At 54.6% G+C, this 19,731-nt stretch overlaps 4 protein-coding genes across 4 annotated transcripts; 3 read left to right on the top strand and 1 right to left on the bottom strand.

The window, feature by feature from the left end:
• Positions 1-3,029: 3,029 nt before the first annotated feature.
• B0T15DRAFT_572305 (uncharacterized protein) lies at positions 3,030-5,743 on the bottom strand. The gene is made up of 4 exons (XM_062870887.1): positions 5,424-5,743; positions 5,321-5,359; positions 5,236-5,263; positions 3,030-5,165 (listed from the first exon to the last, which is right to left on the bottom strand). Coding segments are annotated over exons 1-4 (1,854 nt in total). The 5' UTR covers positions 5,426-5,743; the 3' UTR covers positions 3,030-3,380.
• Positions 5,744-8,253: 2,510 nt separating this feature from the next.
• Positions 8,254-11,852, top strand: B0T15DRAFT_95387 (SNF2 family N-terminal domain-containing protein). Its single transcript, XM_062871486.1, has 3 exons — positions 8,254-8,423; positions 8,614-11,299; positions 11,369-11,852. The coding sequence occupies exons 1-3, from the start codon at positions 8,381-8,383 to the stop codon at positions 11,577-11,579; spliced, it is 2,940 nt and encodes a 979-aa protein (XP_062723833.1). The 5' UTR covers positions 8,254-8,380; the 3' UTR covers positions 11,580-11,852.
• Positions 11,853-12,388: 536 nt separating this feature from the next.
• Positions 12,389-15,617, top strand: B0T15DRAFT_523382 (uncharacterized protein). Its single transcript, XM_062868686.1, has 2 exons — positions 12,389-15,002; positions 15,079-15,617. Exons 1-2 carry the CDS (start codon positions 12,752-12,754, stop codon positions 15,324-15,326), a joined length of 2,499 nt encoding a protein of 832 aa, XP_062723832.1. The 5' UTR covers positions 12,389-12,751; the 3' UTR covers positions 15,327-15,617.
• A 391-nt stretch (positions 15,618-16,008) lies between these two features.
• Positions 16,009-17,280, top strand: B0T15DRAFT_490656 (uncharacterized protein; the record flags this gene model as incomplete). The annotated part of the gene is made up of 5 exons (XM_062866698.1): positions 16,009-16,060; positions 16,157-16,256; positions 16,322-16,671; positions 16,737-17,207; positions 17,270-17,280. The coding sequence occupies 5 exons, from the start codon at positions 16,009-16,011 to the stop codon at positions 17,278-17,280; spliced, it is 984 nt and encodes a 327-aa protein (XP_062723831.1).
• Between the last annotated feature and the right edge of the window lie 2,451 nt (positions 17,281-19,731).

Genomic DNA, 19,731 nt, shown 5'->3' with positions numbered 1-19,731 from the left:
TCATATTGCGGATTGCAACAATGCCCCTCGTTTTTCTTCATACAATTTCCGTTGTCTCCCGACATGTTGCCAGATTTATTGGGAGTGCAGTTGGCTGGTTGGCTGACCCGAGAACTTCTGAAAATGCTGACTTTGGCCGCCGCGCCGTTGTGCGACGTCGCAGGGTTCTCTCGGAGCTTGTGCGGCTGCCCGCGTCAGACATCATGCCAAGTGCCAAGGTATGATGGACCTTAGACCTCGCAGCTTGGCGGCACCTTTCAACGTCCTAATGTGTAAGTAAGCAAGTTCAGCAAAGACTCTGACCTGTTTTCCCCCCCGGGGTTCTAGCAGCGAAGCAGCAGACATCCGAAGTCATTGTCACGCGTTCGAGCTTGCTATCTCATGATTTGTCTGTCCCCTAATTGGCATCAGTCATGCGACACATTTCCAGGGCAGCCGATGAAGAGTTGGTGGACCGCAGCAACGGCATGCGAGACGGTCAGGGCAGTGCCCTGCTGTCCAATCAGAATTCAGACAAAGGGGAATCGGTTCCCTGTTTGGGCTAAGAGGTTGCGTCCCGATCCGTTGGTACCTACCTGAAGTCGGGATCTGTTCTCGGTCCTGTTGCTCAAGCATAACCGGCCGCTCCTTACACAGGCTCGGGCACGAACGCAAAGGAATGCCTTCTGTCGGGGCATTACCGCTAGTTTGTTACCTAATACATTAACTAGCAACTACACTGCTAATTAGCCGGCAGAAGCTGGTCATTCCCCAAGGGTCCAAGAAACACCGTCACTCTGTCTCGGGACACGGCACGGTCTTCTGCATAACGTTACTCTGTCAGCGCCGGGAAATTCTCTATCTTGACGGGACTCGATAATGTTACGGAGCAATTCCCGAGACTGTCAGATTGCAACATACCCAAGCTAGTGACTACGTGACTACTGTACCTTATAGTACTGCGGGCTCGACAAGCGCCTTCAGAAGTTCATCAGACTTCAGACGGCCAAGAGATGCACGCACACCTGTGCGCATCCCGTCGTTCTGTCCCTGGGGCCTGGGCCCACAAGCCGGTCCCCGTGGTGGAGCATTGGGCATTGGTGGGTCTCAAAGGTGGAGTTTCAGGGGAAGCTCAAGAAGCCGAGAAGCCTGCATCTCACAGCCATGGCCCCCGACATCACCCGATTTTCGACAAGGGCATGGTGCCGAACCCAGTCACAATTTTCCCTTTCGGAAAACAACCAGGCGCAATGCTTGGATGCCAAGCGAAGTGTTCCAGAAAGCACCGCTGCGTGATGAAACAGGCCACACCCGCGTCTGATGTCTGACGTGCCGCTGCCTGTGGGCGGCCTCCAGTGTCTCAGACAAGCCCTCGCTGACCGAGCATCTCCCTTGGCCGTCCCGAACTCCTCTGGTTGGGAACAGTTCGCTTGCACTGACTCGTATGTACATACCCCCGCAGACCACCACCACGAGGACCCCTTGTCGACAAAGGAATGCGGTCTCCATCTTCGGGACGAGATTTACGGTTGCAGCAGGCTGCTTCTCATCAGCTCCATGAGGAACACGGCGAAGGAAAGGCTGGGTTCGAGGAAGTTTATCTACGACTAATCTACGGTAGATCTCCGCTAGCAGACCGGATAACTACGTACATGTACCTTACATACATACACCAGTGTAGCGCATCCTGTGCATTCAGTGATCCGAAGGTCAGCATAGCGGTCGGTTGTGACGCGGCACATCGCAGATGTTTGATCACCCAGGCTCTGCGTCCTTCATCTTTAGGGAGCTTTTCAGCTGCTTGACGTTTCGCCGGAAGGGACCAACTGCTTCTCATTTAATTCACTGTCACTTGTTTAGCTCCACGATCCACCATGGCGCTTCTCGGTGCTTGGCCGGCAATCCTCCCGATGCAAGCCGGTCCGGCAATGGGCCTCTCAACAATCTCGGGAAGCAGCCTCCACCCGTTGCTGACCTGTTCCCGAACATCGGACACCGGGGGGGATATCGGGAGCACATGACCGCGTGCTTACGCAAATCGACGGCGAGAGGACGCAGTGTAATGCCGATAACGGCCCTCAGCATACATAGTGTACTGTACATGCCAGAAGGCCCCGACAGGACGCTAAGATGCATCCTCAAGCTTCCCCGGACCCCGCAATCCCCATGAGCCCAGAAGCTCGACCCGAGTCTAGCCCGACCATGCATACTCCACCTCCGGCCAAGCCCCAAAGCTTCGAGAACCTCACCGCTCCTACATACCTGAGGTATCCCCGGGCAACGGCAGCGACCCAGGCAGTCTTATCGCGCCGCCACCCCCGGATTTTACGCCGCGCAATATCGCCAGTCTGCTTTTGCCACCGAGGCTAATAACCCGCCGTGGGCCCAACAACCGCCAGCAGAATCTAGACACCTTGTCCATAGGTACACTGCCAGTGTTTCCTCTGTCTATTATGTACATACATGTATAGTACCGGCCAGTCATCGCTAAATTGGCTTTGCCCATTATGCAGTCTTGGTCCCGCAACTGGGGACTCAGCACGGCAACTACGTAGCTGCGAGTGGTCACGGAAAGGACTCTCTACCTAGCACGAAGGGACCGAGAAGCTCGACAGAGGAGTTCTTGGAGCTACCGAGCCCCAACAGCCCCCGTAGGCTCCGGCTACACTTGGGACTGTACAGGATGCCGTGACAGAAAAACACTTACAAGCGAGGATGAGCTCTATGTCGGATTGGGACAACCCGCCATTAACTCAGTACTCCCTACAGGACTCGCACCAATATAGGTACTTTTAGATATTACAGAGTCTAGTCGTCAGAGGTTATGTGGTCAACCTCAGTGACGGACCTCCTCTATCAATGCCCTTCGGACCATCGATGCTCAGGTACCCTGTTATGGCGCATGAGGCGGGCAATCACGTTGCCGGCAAACAAAGGCCTGGGCTGTTGGCTTCCGGTGGTTTCTAGATAGAAGCCAGGATGATGTTCTCGGAGGCACATCGCATCGCCTGATCTAGAAGTACATGTACAATACAAGTCTTGAATGCACCCCAGCGATACCCATCCCAGTCTTTAGACGTGTGGTGTAACATAAGTCGATTTCTACACGAACTGCGCATGGAGATATTCTATGAGCAAGGTTAGAGACCGAGGCAAACTATCAATCCCGTATGGATACCTTTTAGGCACCATTTGGCCGAGTTCTGTGAAATTTCCGCCTGTCTCAAAACATAAGCCAGCTTGCTCAACAGCGAGATTCTAACCCCCTTGGGCCCATGATGTGTGCTTGACTTTGAACACCAAAAACACCATGACCCAGAAGCTAGTCGTTGCTGCAAAAGACAAACCGAATCAATCAAGATGCCTCTCTCAATTCCGTCACTGCCGCCCGTGTTAATGTCTCACTCATTATCCTCGTCATCACCCTCGATAACCATTCCCTTGGCATTCGGGACGCCAACAAGGATTTTGCCTCTCGGTACCCGCACATCTTTGACTTTCATGCACCCAAACACATTCAGCTCCCGCAGGTTCGGACAGCTTCGGAAGATGCTGCCCGCCACAAAGTCAGTTACCTCCTCGCAGAAGCTGATCTCCAGCTTCCTCATCGCGTCATAGACCTTCTCAGGTCCAAACGCCTCCTCGAACGCAGCCGCCTGGATGTGCCGGCATCCATGGACATTGAGGAACTTCAGCGTCTTGCCCGAGTGCGCCATCAGCGCGCGGAAGCCGTCCGAGCACAGGCCGATCCCGTCGGCATTGGCTCGCGGGTGGGTTGAGTCGAGTTGCCGGCACTTCTGCAGGTCCAGGAACACTAGGCCTGGGTTGGCCCAGTCCTGGAACAAGCGGACGAAGCCCGCGTCGGTCATCTCCTCGCTGTCGGTGATGCGGAGTTTCACGAGGGAGCGGCAGTGGGCGTGGATGGCATCTAGGATGCTGTTATCTCCTGTTCTGACGCGGGTAAGGGAAAGGGTCTCGAGACTCGGGCCGATTTTGCTGAGCACGCCGACGTAGACGTCCGGATGGACCTCATTGCGCAGATCGAGGCTGAGGTGGCGGAGGCAGTTGAGGTTGCCGATGGTTACCACCCCCGTTCCGGTGACTTCCTGGTTGTGGCAGACCTTGAGCCGGGTCAGGGAGGGACAGGCGCTCTCAAGGAGTGACAGGACTTCATCGCCGAAGTGCTTGTCTGTCCAGTAAACGCGCAGGGAACGCAGGCTACGGCCCTTTTGCTGAAGGAATTCTTTCCACTTGGAATTTGACAGGAGGTTGGCGCCATGGACGTAAAATTCCTCCAGTTCGATGTGACGCGACATCAGATAGTCCAGAACATCGTCCTTGAAGTGGATCCCGTTGCGGACTTTCAGCCTCTTGAGACCAGGAACTGTACGGAAGATGCGGATGAAGTCGTCAGACGAGAGCTTTGCACCGTCATACACATGGACCTCCTCCGCCGTGGGGTTCAAGAGCAGGCTGAGAGTCCGTGAGTCAAGGAGCCGGTGTTTGGATAGCTTCCGAGCGACCATGTCCATGATTGACGGGGGGAGATCGCCCAAGTCTTCGGCCAGGTCAATGTTCTTTGCAAGAGTCTCGATGCATAAAGTCATCAAGCTCTTAGCACCCAAGGTATATGTCCCATCAAGGATGTTGCTCTGCAACTGTCGTCGCATACCGACCGCTCCGCCGCCGGCTCGCTTTGCCTGCTTCTTCTTCTTCGCAGCTGCGTCGTCTTTCTCGAGTTCTTTGCCGCACTTGTTGCAAAGCAAACCCCCGTTGGGTCCATTTCTAGTGTACGGCGTAACGGTGAATCGCGTCCCGCAAACCTCGCAGTTCTCCATCTGGCCCGGGAGCGGAGCGGAGCGTTTCAGGAGGGCGTCGACTAGATCATCCTCGTCCTCCGAGTCCCCAAGACCGCGCTTGCGCTTCTGAAACTTCTTGCTGGCCTTGATCTTGTCAATGGCCTTCTGCTCTTTGCTTCGCGCCGCCTCGTCCGGCGCACCCGTCCCTTCTGCGCGTCTTGACCGGGTAGCCCGCGCAGGGCTAGCGGACACGGCTGGAAACGGGGCTGGAGTAGATGCTGCGGCTTGGTCATTGGTTTGATCGTTCGCCTCGTCTTGTTCATTCTGCGCTGCTCTACGGCGAGCATCGGCATCCAGGCGGATTTGATGAGCAGAGATATTGTGAGACTGGTAGTACCAGCAACTAAGTCAGCATCTCAGCAGCCTTAAAGAGCAAAAGGATTGTGCTTAGACCCACCGCTAGAAAGTCCGTCAGAGCCGATTGCCTGCATTGAACACCATCAGTATAAGAAATCATTCTACCCAACGACGGAGGCACTCACGGGCCTACTATACGCCGCGGCGGCCGATTCTGTCGCGACCTGAATTGCGTCAGCAGAACTGCAAGTCAAGTGTAGGTTTTCTCAGAAGGAACGTTGAACTCACATGTTGGAGGATCACCATCAGAAGTGTCGGCAGCGTTGTGGCAAGAGTCCCAGAGATCAATAGGATTACAAGATTGGCCAAATTTTGAAAGGGGTGATCGAAGGATGGGACTTCGTTGGATTTAACACGCTTTGACGCGAGAAGGGGCGAAATCATTAAAGTGGCGGCGCCAAAGCACGTGACTGAAATGTAAAAGAAATGCAGTGCCAGCAAGCTTGTAAGAATAATGAAAGTTCAAGTTATTGAAAGAAGCTGCCTAACCATATTAGGTACCTCTGCGGTACCTTAGCTAGACTGCCTGCAGCAACTTGACCAGGCAAGCACAGACCGCCAGACTCGAGTAGGTAGTCAACAGGCGAATCTCACTATCATGTCTTCTGTCATGGCGATATTAATTTCTCAAACATGCTCAAGTCAACTGCTGCTTCGTTGGCGTTCTTTGAGATGTCATCTCATTTGCATCATCTGCTCCCAACCCAATAAGTATCATTCTCTTATCTCAGGAATCAGACGTCCTTCCAGGGTGCTTTTGGGGCCTTTGGCCGGTTGGGCTGGTATACTCGCTGGGCTTCTTAAAACGGCGATCAACCCCCCACTCTTGTCGGCTCCATTGATCGGACCCATGGGTTACGTGGAAAAGGCACACTCCAGTCCAGATTGTTTGTTTCTCGACTTTTGGAAGGTGTGACATACAACACCTGGGGTATAAAAACCTTTTGCACGCACTGGCCGGGCTCTGAGAAACCAACTTCTCTTCACTTACCAGTCAGTCCCCAATCCACATTTTACACTCATTCCATCCACCGTGTTTTTGCGCATCAAGAACCAACGCACATCCTCTGCAACAGCAACAAGCATTCTACCATGGCGCAGCCAGATTTCGATACGCTGCAATAGTCCGTCGACCAGCTGCAACGGACCGTTGAACAGCTGCAACAGTCCGTGGACCAGCGGCTCAACCAAGTTGACATCGCTATCAGAACACTGTACGTGGTATGCTCTTTTATCGTGTTCAATACCAGATATCTGACTGTGTGGCCTTTCTAGTGAGAGCAATGCGGTGGCCCGCACAATCAACACAACGGCGACTCGGCCAGAACATTTGCTACAGCCTTTGCGGAGTCTGAACGATGGCGAGGAGATTCCCGGGTTTCCACGTAATGTCGAGGCGATTCATACAATGCCCAGTATGCAAATGTTATTCTGCCCATATTATACCATTGTACTAACGTTTTTGTGTTATCTAGGCGCACAGTTGAATCAAATCTTGGCCGCACTAGGAGAGCCTACCACGGGTGACGTCCAAAACAGACGCCGTCGTCCCCACTTGGTGATTGGCGCCATAACAAAGCATGTCGTGGTACGGGGCGGCGTTTGATGTTCTTACTCAGTTCTTGTTCTTCGTTGGTTCTCGTTTTTCGTCGGTGGGAAATGCGTTGTTGGAACGCATATGGCATGTATAGAGCATTGTAATTGAAGACTCGAGTGCGAGTCTTTTTTTTTTGTTTTGTGGGGTTGGGGTTGGGTGGGGGGTAGGGGTTGGGGTTGGGGTTGTTACGGTCAGTATGGGTGCCGCCCCGGTTGGGAGTCGAACCCCCGACCTTGATGAACTGGTGGAACGGGTGGAGTGGGGCATAGGTCACGTGATCCGCAAATTAGGAAATATCTCTGTAATTCTGGGTCGGTTACCCAGAACCTTTTCCTTTCCTTTCCTCAGGCTTAGTTTAATAGAATTAAGTGTCACGAACAGCCGGCTTGACCACTGTTGAATGCACCATACCGTCACACCAGAGCGATATATTTGGTTGGTTGGAAAACGAAGCTTATAGTCAGTGGTTGGCTTTGACGAAGAGGATAAGAGCCGGGCCGGTACGACGGGGCCTCTAGGGCTCTTGGGAACCGAGCCTCGGCCGGAGTTATCGGGATTAACAGAGTGTGTCGACGTCGATGGCGGGTGCACCATAGTTGCGGTCGACGTCGATCTAACCGTTGGTCACGACGACGGTCTCGTCGTCCATAAGAGGCTCTCCCACGCCCCGCGCTGACCGTTCGACAAGGTCGTCAGCGTCGAGGCTTGTTGTAGGCACCATTTGCTAGGCGATATGGTCCTCGAGCAAACAAGTCCGGCTCCTTAGGCCGATGCCGACATTCGAGGTAGTCGTAGACTACTCACCTCCCCCAACTAAGGAAGGGTAGTGCGAGCACCAGTACTACTTGGAATAGCCGAGCCGTTGTCGACCGGGCCTATAGGGGCACCACTTGTAACAGGACAAAGTAATGTAGGTAAGATGGTTGAATTTCGAAGATGTGGAGGGCAACAGAGGTGCCAATCTATATACAGGTCTGTGGTGGAGCCCACTGTGGGTCCGGGTGCCGGGCAGTTGCGCCCGGGTTGCCGGAGCCAGGTGTGAGCCCACTTTTCCAAATTTCCAAGTGCCATATTCCTCCTGTAACAGCTGGACCCAGCACCCCCTGGTGGTCAAATCAATTCAGTGGGTGCTGCTGCCTGGGCCTTCTGTCAGCAAGCGATTAAAATTGCTCCGCAAGTCATGTGCCTTCGCGTTCGTAGAAACGCGACCCGCCTTCCTTCCCACTTAACGAGGTGGCGATAACTTTCTGCTTCACCGCACTGGACTTTCGTATTTTGTCGCTTTCCCATAACCAAGTTGTTTCACAGACGGGGCCTTCAGCATTGTCGTCCATTACACAGAGCCGGCCACGCTCATTCCATTCGCACCTCAAGTGCGCACAGCCTTGGGTTGCAGCCTTGATCAGCTGCGGCGGCCTTGCTGCAGATCGTACCCTCTCTTTGTCAGGACCAGCCTAGTGCGCCTCCTTTCTGGCAAACACTCGTGATCTTGAAAACTCATCTTTCACAGCCTGATCCGTTATTGTCTTATGACCTCTACTGAAAGGTTGCGTTTACACTTTACACCGCATGTGTGTGCAGAAGCAAGATGGTGAGGACAAGAAGGTCGGCGGTAGCCGAGGAGATTATTGGTAAGGTCCCCCTCCTTTCCTCACAACCTGGGATCTACTATTCTTTTACAACATTCATCAGCTTGGACCGCCAATTCCAGCCAGAACCCCAGAACCGCGCGAACAAAACGTGGTACTGTTTATCTCACGCACAATCGCGGTCGTTCCATCTCCAAATCTCAACGCATTTGCTAACATTTCATCCCATCAGCCGCAACTTCGCCACTCGATGCGATGAATACGTCAAAGAGACCTGGAGGCAGATGTAGTGCGTCGAGTGTCACCTCCGACTCGTCGGCTGTTTTTACATCAGTCACACCCTGCTTCGGAAGCGGTTATACGACCCCTCTCACTAGCAACACGGCAACCCCGGCGGAAATCGGGAGCCACCAAGCTTCCTCAGGCAAGCGGATGAATAGGATAGAGGTTCACTTACCTGCTGTCAGAGCGCCCGTAAACCGCACCCTCAAGAACAGCATATTTTCCATGAACAGCAAGCGCAAGCGAGATGTGGTTGACGACAGCGAGGAGGAAGATTTCTCCGATACCTCGCCAGATGCGGCACTTGCGCGAAAGTTGCAGGCAGAAGAAGATGCAGCCGCCACCAGGATAATTGAGCCCGCTTTGGAACCCAGCCCTGCCCCACGCCGTAGCCTGCGAGGATTGGCAGAGCCAGCTAAGGCCGCCACCCGTCTCGGTCCCGCACGAGTTCCCGACTTTGGCAGAGCCACCAGCAAGAGACGGGCCATCACCGTTGCTGATTCGGAAGACGACGAGAGCGCCTCGTCGGAATCGGATGAAGAGGACGATAGTGACGAGCCGCTTCAGACATCAAGCAGACCCCGGCGTGTTACTACGCGCCCACCCGCCAAATCCAAGGCTAAGAAGGGTCGGAAGACGGTGCGAGCACCTGCATCTGAAGAAGACGATGATGACGAAGACCTGTCGGACCCCGATACTAGTGATACGGAGTTCGGCTGGAAGGCTCTCCTCTCTGATTCTAGTGATAGCTCTGAGGTAGAGAGCGATGCCGAAGCCGGCGATGCTGGCAGTGGCAACGATAACGACGGTGGCGGAAATGATGTTACCGCTGCACAACGCTCAGCCCTGCAGACTGCGATGAATTCGCGCCGTGCCTACCGCCAGTATACTAGCAGACGCCGGGTCAGGAGGGATAGAGCGCGTCTCGAGGAACACCATCCGGAGCTCACGACGATGTGGAAGGAGCTCGAGGACATGCCTATTCTGAAGGCTGGTAAGGCAGAGCAACCCGAGTCCATAACCAGGCAGCTCAAGCCTTTCCAGCTAGAAGGCTTGGCTTGGATGATGGCGATGGAGAGGACCAAGTGGAAGGGTGGGCTTCTCGGCGATGAGATGGGCCTGGGCAAGACTATCCAGGCCGTCTCTCTCATCATGTCCGACTTTGGCGCCGTCAAGAAGCCTTCGTTGGTGCTGGTGCCGCCCGTGGCTCTGATGCAATGGATGACCGAAATCGAAGCCTACACTGACGGGAGGCTCAAGACGCTCGTCTTTCACGGGACTAACTCCAAGTCGAAGAACCTCACGGTCGCAGAACTCAAGAAGTACAACGTGATCATCATGTCGTACAATAGCCTGGAATCGATGTATCGCAAGCAGGAGAAGGGGTTCAAGCGCAAGGATGGACTCTTCAAGGAGAAATCCATCATCCACCAGACCGAGTTTCATCGCGTTATCCTCGATGAGGCTCACTGTATCAAAACGCGGACGACGATGACGGCGAAGGCGTGCTTCGCCCTCAAGGTCACCTATCGGTGGTGCCTGTCTGGTACGCCCCTGCAAAACCGCATCGGCGAGTTCTTTTCCCTCATCCGGTTCCTCAACATCCGCCCCTTTTCGTGCTACCTCTGCAAACACTGCCCATGTACCCAAGTCGAGTGGCAGATGGACGAAGATAGCCGCTGCACAAGCTGCAAGCACAGCAGCATGCAGCATGTGTCCGTTTTCAACCAAGAGCTTCTCAACCCGATCCAGAAGTTCGGTAACTATGGCCGCGGCCGCGAGGCCTTTCAGAAGTTGCGCGTCCTGACTGATCGCATCATGCTGCGTCGTCTGAAGAAGGACCATACCGATTCCATGGAGCTGCCCGTCAAGGAGATCAATGTGGAGCGTCAATTCTTCGGCGAGGAGGAGAACGACTTCGCCAACAGCATCATGACCAACGGTCAGCGCAAATTCGATACTTACGTCGCTAGCGGAGTCCTGCTCAACAACTATGCCAACATCTTCGGTCTTATTATGCAGATGCGTCAGGTAGCTGACCACCCGGATTTAATCCTGAAGAAGAACAGCGAGGGCGGCCAGAATGTTCTCGTGTGCAACATCTGCGACGAGCCTGCGGAAGATGCGATTCGATCGCGGTGCAAGCACGACTTCTGCCGCACCTGCGTCAAGAGCTACTTGAACTCTACGACCGACCCGAACTGTCCACAATGCCACATCCCTCTTTCGATTGACCTCGAGCAGCCGGAGATCGAGCAGGATGAAGCGCTTGTCAAGAAGTCGTCCATTATCAACCGCATCAAGATGGAGAATTGGACGTCTTCCTCCAAGATCGAGCTGTTGGTGCACGAGTTACACAAACTCCGCTCCGACAATGCCTCGCACAAGTCTATTATCTTCTCACAGTTCACGACCATGTTGCAGCTCATCGAGTGGCGGCTGCGTCGCGCCGGAATTACTACTGTCATGCTGGACGGCAGCCTGACCCCGGCCCAGCGGCAGGCCTCAATCAATCATTTCATGACAAATGTTGATGTCGAGTGCTTCCTGGTCTCTCTCAAGGCCGGCGGCGTCGCCCTTAACCTCACCGAAGCGTCCCGGGTCTTCATTGTCGACCCTTGGTGGAATCCTGCAGCGTAGGCCTTCCCTTCTTGTTTTTTTCCGGCCCCGGACTTATAGCATGACTGACCGTGGATACAAATCAGTGAATGGCAATCTGCCGATCGATGCCACCGGATCGGTCAGACCCGTCCCTGCACCATCACGAGACTCTGCATAGAGGATTCAGTGGAGAGCCGTATGGTTCTCCTTCAGGAGAAGAAGACGAGCATGATCAACTCCACCATCAATGCGGACGATGCGGCCATGGACTCGCTCAGCCCGGAGGACCTGCAGTTCCTGTTCCGCGGGACTTGATCGTTCGGTCTTTGCTGCGCAGTCTGCCGGGGAGTTTCGGCTCCCGAACAAGGCTTCTTCTGCTTTCTTTCTGCTTGCGAGGGTGCTACTTTTGCTATTATGAGATTCTGGACAGCTGGTACGACACGTCATATGGTTCGTGGACCGCCAATCTAGACACAGGAACATTGTTTATGGGTGTGCAAAGATGTGCTTGCTAAAAAAAAATTTTTAAAAAAAGAGGAGTAAAAGAAGAAGAAGAAGAAGAAAAGGAAAGGAAAGAAAAGAAAAGAAAAAGAAAAAGAAAAAGAAAAAGAAAAAGAAAAAGAAAAGAAAGTGTTAAGTAATGCTTTGAACGGTATAAATGGCTGGTTCCGGTAACCTTGATGGCTGCCCAGGTGGTGTTGCGGGCCGCAAGGAAAGGACCCGGTGAAGAGGGGGGGTGCTTTTGTTTTCGTCGGGATGGTCACTTGCTACTTGGTTGTGCTCTGTCTGTCTGTCTGTATCGTACACATTGCTAGATGACAAACGCAATTGCTATCACGGACAAATTGTCTGTGTTGCAGCCTCAAGCCTCGGAATGGTTGTGAACCTGAAGGTCCATATCCGTAGTTACGTACTGTGCATCCGTCCGTTCATGTGCTGTTCGAGACATCCCCCGTCTTGAGAGACTCCATTGTCCTGGGTTTCAGTCATCGACCCCACCAGCTGCTTGGCGGCGAGGGGAGCTAAGTACTGGGGCCATGGACCCCACCATACTGAAACATGACATCCTGGATGCGGGGAAGCAAGCCCGCAGCCCTGTGAACGGGCCCCATGACCTGGAATGAGGTTGACAATGGAAACGCAGCCGCTGAGCGCCATTCGGGTTACCGCAGCGCAGCTCGAGTTCTCCTGAGTAGGTAAGTAATGTAGAACATCTAACTACCCTCTTTAACATCGCTATGTGGTTGCATTCTTCATCTCTTTCTCTTGAAGTATTGGATACCTTAGTCATCTTGTTTTGCTGCTGGTTCAGTGGAGCCAACAACAGTCTTTTGTCTTTAGTCTGTTACTTGCTCGCCCCTTGCTTGTCGAGCTGTATTACCTTTGCGGTGGTTGGCCGAGTCCAGCGATGAGGAGCTGCTGATAATTTAGCCTCCCATCGCTCTGAAAACTTGAATATTGCTTCCTTTCCGTCCTGACGGTCCAGGATGCGGCTCAGCCTCCTGGCGCTGGGCGCTGTGGCCGGCGCATCGACACTCACTCCCAATGTTCTTCCGTTGATCGTCCGGAATCCGTACCTGAGCACCTGGCTCTACAACGCCCGCGATGCGCCCTGGGAGAATTGGCCTATGTTCTGGACCGGTGCTCATGTGGGCTTCTCCGTTATGGCATCCGTTCCCGAGACCGGCACGGTCTACCCCTTGCTCGGAAGGCCCCATGACTCGTTGCCGCGAGGCCACCACGTGTATGAGGTCGCGTACCCGGAGTATCTCGGCGCGACCTTCGATGCGTCAACGACGAATCTGACATATCGGATCCGAGGGACCTCGCGTAACAGCTCTGCGCGCTTGACCCTCTCCTTCCTGTCGCCCATCACGCCCTCCTCAACGTTCAGACAGTCGATCCCCGCCGCGTATCTCACTCTCACCGCCGAGGGCTGTCTTGATTTTAACATCTACACGGACGCCAACGGCGAGTGGGTTACCGGGAACCGGGACAGTATGGTCAAGTGGGAGCTGCACAAGCTTGTTCGCCGTGACGGCGACCCGGGAACCGCACTCAAGACATGGAAGGTCGCCCGTGCTCATGAGCAGCTCTTCACCGAATTTGCTGACCGCGCGGAATGGGGGACACTGTATTTCTCGGGCCCGGCAGACGTCCAGCATCAGAGCGGGACGTCTGCCGTTTTGCGCCAGCACTTTGCTGAGAAGGGCTTCTTGAGAAACGAGGTGGATAACAGGTTCCGTCGGGTGATGGATGATGAACCGGTGTTTGCCTTCTCAAAGTCGTTCAAGCTGGGGAGTACACCGCGCGACCGCTGCCGCCCTGGAGAAGAGAGCATCACGTTCACATTTGCGCTGGTGCAGGACCCGGTAGTTCAGTTTGCCAGGGCAAAGGGATTGGCCCACATGAAACCGCTATGGAAGTCGTTCATCGGTACCGCCGACGAGCTGATCGCCTACCATCATGCTGACTTCAAGACGGCAGCCGCCCTAGCCAGGAACTACTCGGACACGCTCGCCCGCGATGCCTACAATTCAGGCTCGCGGGACTACCAGGACATTGCCGCGCTCTCGGCCCGCCAAGTCCTGGGCGCGACCCAGTTCTCCGGCACTCCAGACAACCCCATCCTCTTCTTGAAGGAGATCTCCTCAAACGGCAACTTCCAGACAGTAGACGTCATCTTCCCAGCCTTCCCCTTCTTCCTGTATACCAACCCGAAATGGCTGGCGTATCTGCTCGAGCCCCTTCTCGAGCACCAGCTGAGCGGCCAGTATCCGAATGATTATAGCATGCACGACTTGGGCGCGCACTTCCCGAACGCGACCGGCCATTCCGATGGGAACGACGAGTACATGCCGGTGGAGGAGTGCGGAAACATGCTCATCATGGGTCTTGCCCTGGCCAATGCCCTGAGATACGACACCGAACCGGCTTTCGTGGAGGCTGCTGCTGACAGCAACGCGGAAGCGCTCGCCGCTTTCAGCGCGTGGAACACCTGCGTGGACGAGTACGGAGTCGACTTGCGAAGGGGAGAGAAACCGAGCTCGAGGACGACAGGGTCGAAAGCGGCGGAGAAATGGCTCTCCCGCGCCTACAAACTCTGGAAGCAATGGACGGGTTACCTCGTCAGGGAGTCGCTCATCCCTCACAACCAGCTGTGCACCGATGACTTTGCCGGATGGCTGGCCAACCAGACGAACCTCGCGCTCAAGGGGATCATCGGCATCAGGGCCATGAGCGAGATCGCCCACATTGTCGGCCAGGAAGACGACGCAAGGCACTACCGGGACATTTCCGGAGAGTATATCGACAAGTGGCAGGAATACGGCATCTCGAGGGACAAGACGCACGCCAAGTTGGCATACACCTGGTATGGCTCGTGGACAACGTTGTACAACCTTTACGCCGACTCTTTGCTGTGCTTCCACGTCAAGGACCGGGAGGAGGGGGCCGAAGGGGAGGGGGACGAGGACAAATCTGTCTCGAGCCCACCGAAAGGTGGCCAGAAGCCAATCGGCGGAGGAGGAGGTCGAGAGACGTTTGTCCCGGACAAGGTCTACCAGATGCAGAGCGACTGGTATCATGCTGTGCTGCAGAAGTACGGCCTACCCCTGGACTCGAGACATCTATATACCAAGAGCGATTGGGAGTTCTTTGCTGCGGCCGTCACAGGGCGGAAGACGAGGACGGAGATCCTGACCGCTGTGGCGCGGTGGGTGAATGAGACCGTTGTCGGTAGGTGATCCCTTTACCCTCCCATGTTACCAGTGTTTCGCCGGGCCATGTGTAGCCCACTGACCGTGATATATAGATCGCCCATTGACGGATCTGTACGACACAGAAGGCGATGGCGGATTCCCAGGCATCTACTTCATGGCGCGTCCAGTTGTGGGCGGGCATTTCGCCTTCCTGGCGCTGGAGAGGGCATGCGGGGGCAAGGCGGTGGAAGCGCTGTCGTTCCTGCATGAGAAGCTGCCTGCTGGGGTCAATGTTGAAGAAGCACTGCGAGAGGATCGGGATGGCGGGATGACAGTAGGCCGCGAGTGGGGGGAGCTCTAGGAGAGTAAAGTGACGAGGCATCGAGCGGCATGCCCCTTACCATCAAGTCGTTGAACTAGCATTGTAAGGGAACACTCAGTTCAGGGCTGCTCTGTGCTGACCCTTCATCTGTGGCCCCATGGAGGCTTCACAGCGACAGAGGATTGAATTGATCAATACTAGAATACAATATCTGAGCTTGACATTACTTGTAGGATATCATTTGACCTCCAGTACCGACTCCAGGCTTACTGAGCTGATCGGTTATTGAATGGATAAGGCTAGTACGCCAATTTCCGCGGGAATAAGTGGGGCCTCGCAAAAGAGCACGTCGCCTCCAAAAATTTCGCCTTCCCTTCCGCTCTTCTTGCCTCGCGTTTGCCTTGACAGTTGACACGCACCCGCCCGGTCTTGAATTCCATTGGTATTTCTTTGTTGCCACCAGATATCCCCCCACCCGCTCGACATTCAACCATCTGCTTTCCAGTCACCCAGTGCGAGGCAACAGGAAGTTTCGCGCATTCCATTGCTTCCACAAAAGCTGAATTTCGCCCTCGGATCGCTTGTTTTGCCCTTATTATTCATTTCACTTTGACCTCACTTTTGCAACTACTTCTCCGCCTCGCTCCACTCGACCACAGCGGCTATCCCCGTTTCCCTTTTCTATCGCGCCTCAACGACGTAGCGCATCCATTTCATCGCCATGGCGACCACCTCCATGGACTACGAGAACGCGGCTGGTGATCGGTTTGACGGTAAGCACTCCATTAGATGCATTCCCTTCATCCGCCTGCACGCATTCGCGCGACGACATTGCTTCTCCTACCGAACACTGCTGACCATCGTAATAGATGACGGCGCCCGCTACGACCGCGATCGTAGCGCGTCCCCTCGTCGCGATGATGGCCGCGATTCTCGCCGTCGCTCCATGTCCCCGAACGGCAACGATCGGTGCGTCGTCTATGCATTGAACCCGCCTGCAACGCTCGCAAAACAATCGCTAATACCCACAACAGTGCCCCGGTTAAGAATGAGAGCGGCTCAAAAGGTGGTGATGATGACGCCATCAATCCCGGCTCCAACCTTTTTGTTACTGGCATCCATCCCCGGCTGGAGGAGTCGGAGATTACTCGCCTCTTCGAGAAGTATGGCGAGGTTGAGAAGTGCCAGATCATGAAGGACCCACACTCCGGCGAGTCGCGCGGTTTCGGCTTTGTCAAGATGGTTACACCCGAGCAAGCTGATGCTGCCATGGAGGGTCTGCGTGGTGAAATCATTGAAGGCCGCACTCTGAACATTGAGAAGGCGCGCCGTGCCCGCCCCCGGACCCCGACTCCGGGCAAGTACTTTGGTCCTCCCAAGCGTGGTGAGTCTGGCCGTAAGCATCGTTGATCCCAATCGTCGATTCGCATCGCTAATCAACCATTTCAGAACCCCGTGGTCGTTTCGATGACCGTCGCCGCGGCGGATACGGCGGCTATGGAGGCGGCTATGGCCGTGATGACTCGTACCGTGGCGGCTCTAGGGGTGGCTACCGCGAGGACCGCGGTTACGATCGCGGCTATGACCGTGGCTATGACCGTGGCTATGGCGGCGGCGGACGCGACTACCGTGACGACCGTGGTTACAGCCGTGAGTATCGGGAGGACCGTGGCTACGATCGTCGTGAGCGGGATGACACCTATGGTGGTAGTCGCGTTGATCGTTACGCCGGCCGTGAAGACCGGGACCGCTATGGTGGAGGCCGTGGTGGTCCGGATGAGCGCCGTGGCCCTAGCTACGACCGCGGCGACCGTTATGACCGTCCCACCGACCGCGATTCTCGCCCTCGTGACTCGGCTCCAGGCAGTGCTGGTGCGTACGCTGACCCGGCCCCGCGTGGTGATGCCCGCGAGCCTTACGGTACCTTTCCTCTCCCTTCACCCTTATGCTCATATGAAGACTAGCAATACTGACTCTTGTAGGCGGCCGCTAAACCTGTCACTCATCGAGCTCCTGTCCACCAGGCTGCTAGCCATCTGACTAGTCTGCAGCACACTGATTTCCTTTTCTCTCGTTTTCGCTTTCATCATGGTCACATAATTCGGTTGTTTACGAAATTCGATCGATTGGAGTTCACGGCAGGCACTGGGGGATCAAGGGCCCTGTTCCATCACACCGCCTCTCGCCAGACAAAACTGGGCGCCTAGATTAGCCGGTTGGTGGTTGCGACAACTCGACTTTTTGATGGCAATGGGATCTAGCTCGGGCTGCAGCGGCACTAGTCGACACTGTCTTGGCCTCCATCTATTCCTTCTCTCCGCCACGGTTTCGGATCAGAAAAAAAACACGGAGTAGATGGGAGCCGCCTCTGTACCATTATCTTTTCCATTGCGCCTATTCACGGCACAAACGGCACGCTACTATCGTGACAACTCTGCTGTTGCAGCAGCAGTTTTATCGCCAGGGTTTTCACTTCCATAGTCGGCATGATACGAAAACAGCGTCAACCAGCAGCATTGATCGTGACACCGTCGAATGCCCTCGATTTGTGGCAGCGTCTTCCCTGACTTGGCAACTATCGGCCTGTTTCGGAAGCTCAGCAGCCTCTCCGACCCTGTAACGTTAAATGCGATCCCGGCGTCGCCTATCGCTCACACCTCATACCTTCTTGACCATATTCGCCTTGCAACCCGCGACTCGTGCCGTGCGTGAACCTTGCAATACCCGCCGCCTGCGATGGGCGATGACCTCAGATTGCACACCATTCGTTTTTCGTCCAAACCGATTCCGTGAATGGCGATACAAAATGGCCAAGCTCTTGTCTGTGGGCTATATTGGCGGCTCCCGGGATGTCAGCGCGTTCGAAGTTGAAGGATTGCACACTTCCGATGGAAGAGCCAAGGTATGTTTCTTGTTTGACGAGACGAGAAAGTTAACGTGGGTTATTTCCAGGGCCGATGCAACGGCATATACTAACTTGACGCACCCTTACCATGCCACCGACGGACTTAGGCCATCCAGCTTTGGATCTCGTTCTCAGCGATTTGCGTCATCCGTCTTGGCGATGGTGTTTGATCACCTGGCTCCACAGATGACTGATGAGACAATGATCTAGTCCCCCTCTCATGCCATGCTACACACCGGTCCGGCTTGCCGGAACCCCTTGGGTTGGAACCGGTGCGGCTCGTCCCGTCCCATCGGAGTGAGTTGTATGGGTGTGTTGACTTCATCTCGGGCCTTAGCTGAACTGGACACGCCGACTGGACTGTTCCATGCGAACTGTACCACTGAGGTTATTGAATGCTTGCCCAAAGGTAAACACGTCTCTTCATTGGTTCTCTCCTTTTGTCTATTCGCGTCACCTGGTTCCTCATCATCTGCTGGTCTCGCTAGCATGCTCCTTTTGAGCATTGAATGTTGATTGCCTAAGCCAAGTGGTTTACCTTCCTATGCTTTTATTGTCCTCGGGGCCTGGAACTCGATAGCAGGTGGCTTCAAGCCAGAGCTTCGCTGTATAGCTTGGTTGTAGACAAGCATCGAATTCCATCGGCGCAACGTAAGTCTCAGTTACCTGAGGTTCGTAGCCAGGGAGTCTGCATATGACTTGTGACTGATTCGGTCAAACAAGGCCAGCATAAGCATGTGAATAAGATCAATCCATACAATAGAAGACGATCTATCTAGCTTGGTGCTCTGTGATGCTGTCGTCGTCGTCCATTGTGAACCGTTAAAGCATAACATGAATTGCAGCGCCAGAGCCCGGCGCATGCCTGGTCAGATCGAGTCCGTGATGCAAGCGGAAAACCCGCCTTCTGTTACATCTCAACAGTAATAACTAAGTCGGGCATCTTTCATTCCTATGACCATCGATAATATCTGGACTGAGTACCATCAACAGCACCTCCCCGCGCAACGACCATCAGCAATGTGGTACAGGAGCGGGACTGACGGTTGGATAACTGTCCAGTAAAGCGGACTAGCCGCCAACGGACGCGGAGAGGGGACCATAGGGTGGGGAGGACCGGAGCCGGACCAAATATATCATTTGATTCCCGGCGGCTTCTTGGGAGCCTGCCTTGGTTTCCCAACATGGAATGTCACTATGGGCCCAATACTAAGGATGGAACTTCGATGGGTATCCGTATAGCAGGCCCTTACTTGATCTACAATCGACAGGCTCTCGGCCGAAGCGGAAGTCGGAGTGCGGTGTACTAGTGTCCGGCAGGACCGGTGAGATCAAGGATACCGTACCTTGCGCACGGTCCCAGCGTCATAATCTCGAGATTGGAATCCGACAAGAACATTATGTATGGTAATTGCTTCGCTATAGTGTAGGATTGGCGACATATGGCCTCGGAGCCGTCTTCTCTTCCGCCGGAGTGCAAGCTCGGGCAAGCTGCCACGGTATGATCTTGTCGGTGACGAGGGTCGATGACCGCCTTTT

The sequence above is a fragment of the Chaetomium strumarium genome, assembly GCF_033439665.1.
Source record: "Chaetomium strumarium strain CBS 333.67 chromosome Unknown B0T15scaffold_2, whole genome shotgun sequence".
NCBI lineage: Eukaryota > Fungi > Ascomycota > Sordariomycetes > Sordariales > Chaetomiaceae > Chaetomium > Chaetomium strumarium.
This window is presented reverse-complemented; position numbering and strand designations above follow the sequence as displayed.

Bases quoted from the DNA above. Each gene is read 5' to 3' on its own strand.
- B0T15DRAFT_523382 (XM_062868686.1), top strand. From the start codon at position 12,752: ATGCGGCTCAGCCTCCTGGCGCTGGGCGCTGTGGCCGGCGCATCGACA. The intron at 15,003-15,078 runs GTAGGTGATCCC...CGTGATATATAG, and splicing joins GGTGAATGAGACCGTTGTCG to ATCGCCCATTGACGGATCTG.
- B0T15DRAFT_95387 (XM_062871486.1), top strand. From the start codon at position 8,381: ATGGTGAGGACAAGAAGGTCGGCGGTAGCCGAGGAGATTATTG. The intron at 8,424-8,613 runs GTAAGGTCCCCC...TCATCCCATCAG, and splicing joins GGTAGCCGAGGAGATTATTG to CCGCAACTTCGCCACTCGAT. The intron at 11,300-11,368 runs GTAGGCCTTCCC...GATACAAATCAG, and splicing joins CCTTGGTGGAATCCTGCAGC to TGAATGGCAATCTGCCGATC.
- B0T15DRAFT_572305 (XM_062870887.1), bottom strand. The intron at 5,264-5,320 runs GTGAGTGCCTCC...TGTTCAATGCAG, and splicing joins CCGCGGCGTATAGTAGGCCC to GCAATCGGCTCTGACGGACT. The intron at 5,166-5,235 runs GTGGGTCTAAGC...TGGTACTACCAG, and splicing joins CTCTGACGGACTTTCTAGCG to TCTCACAATATCTCTGCTCA.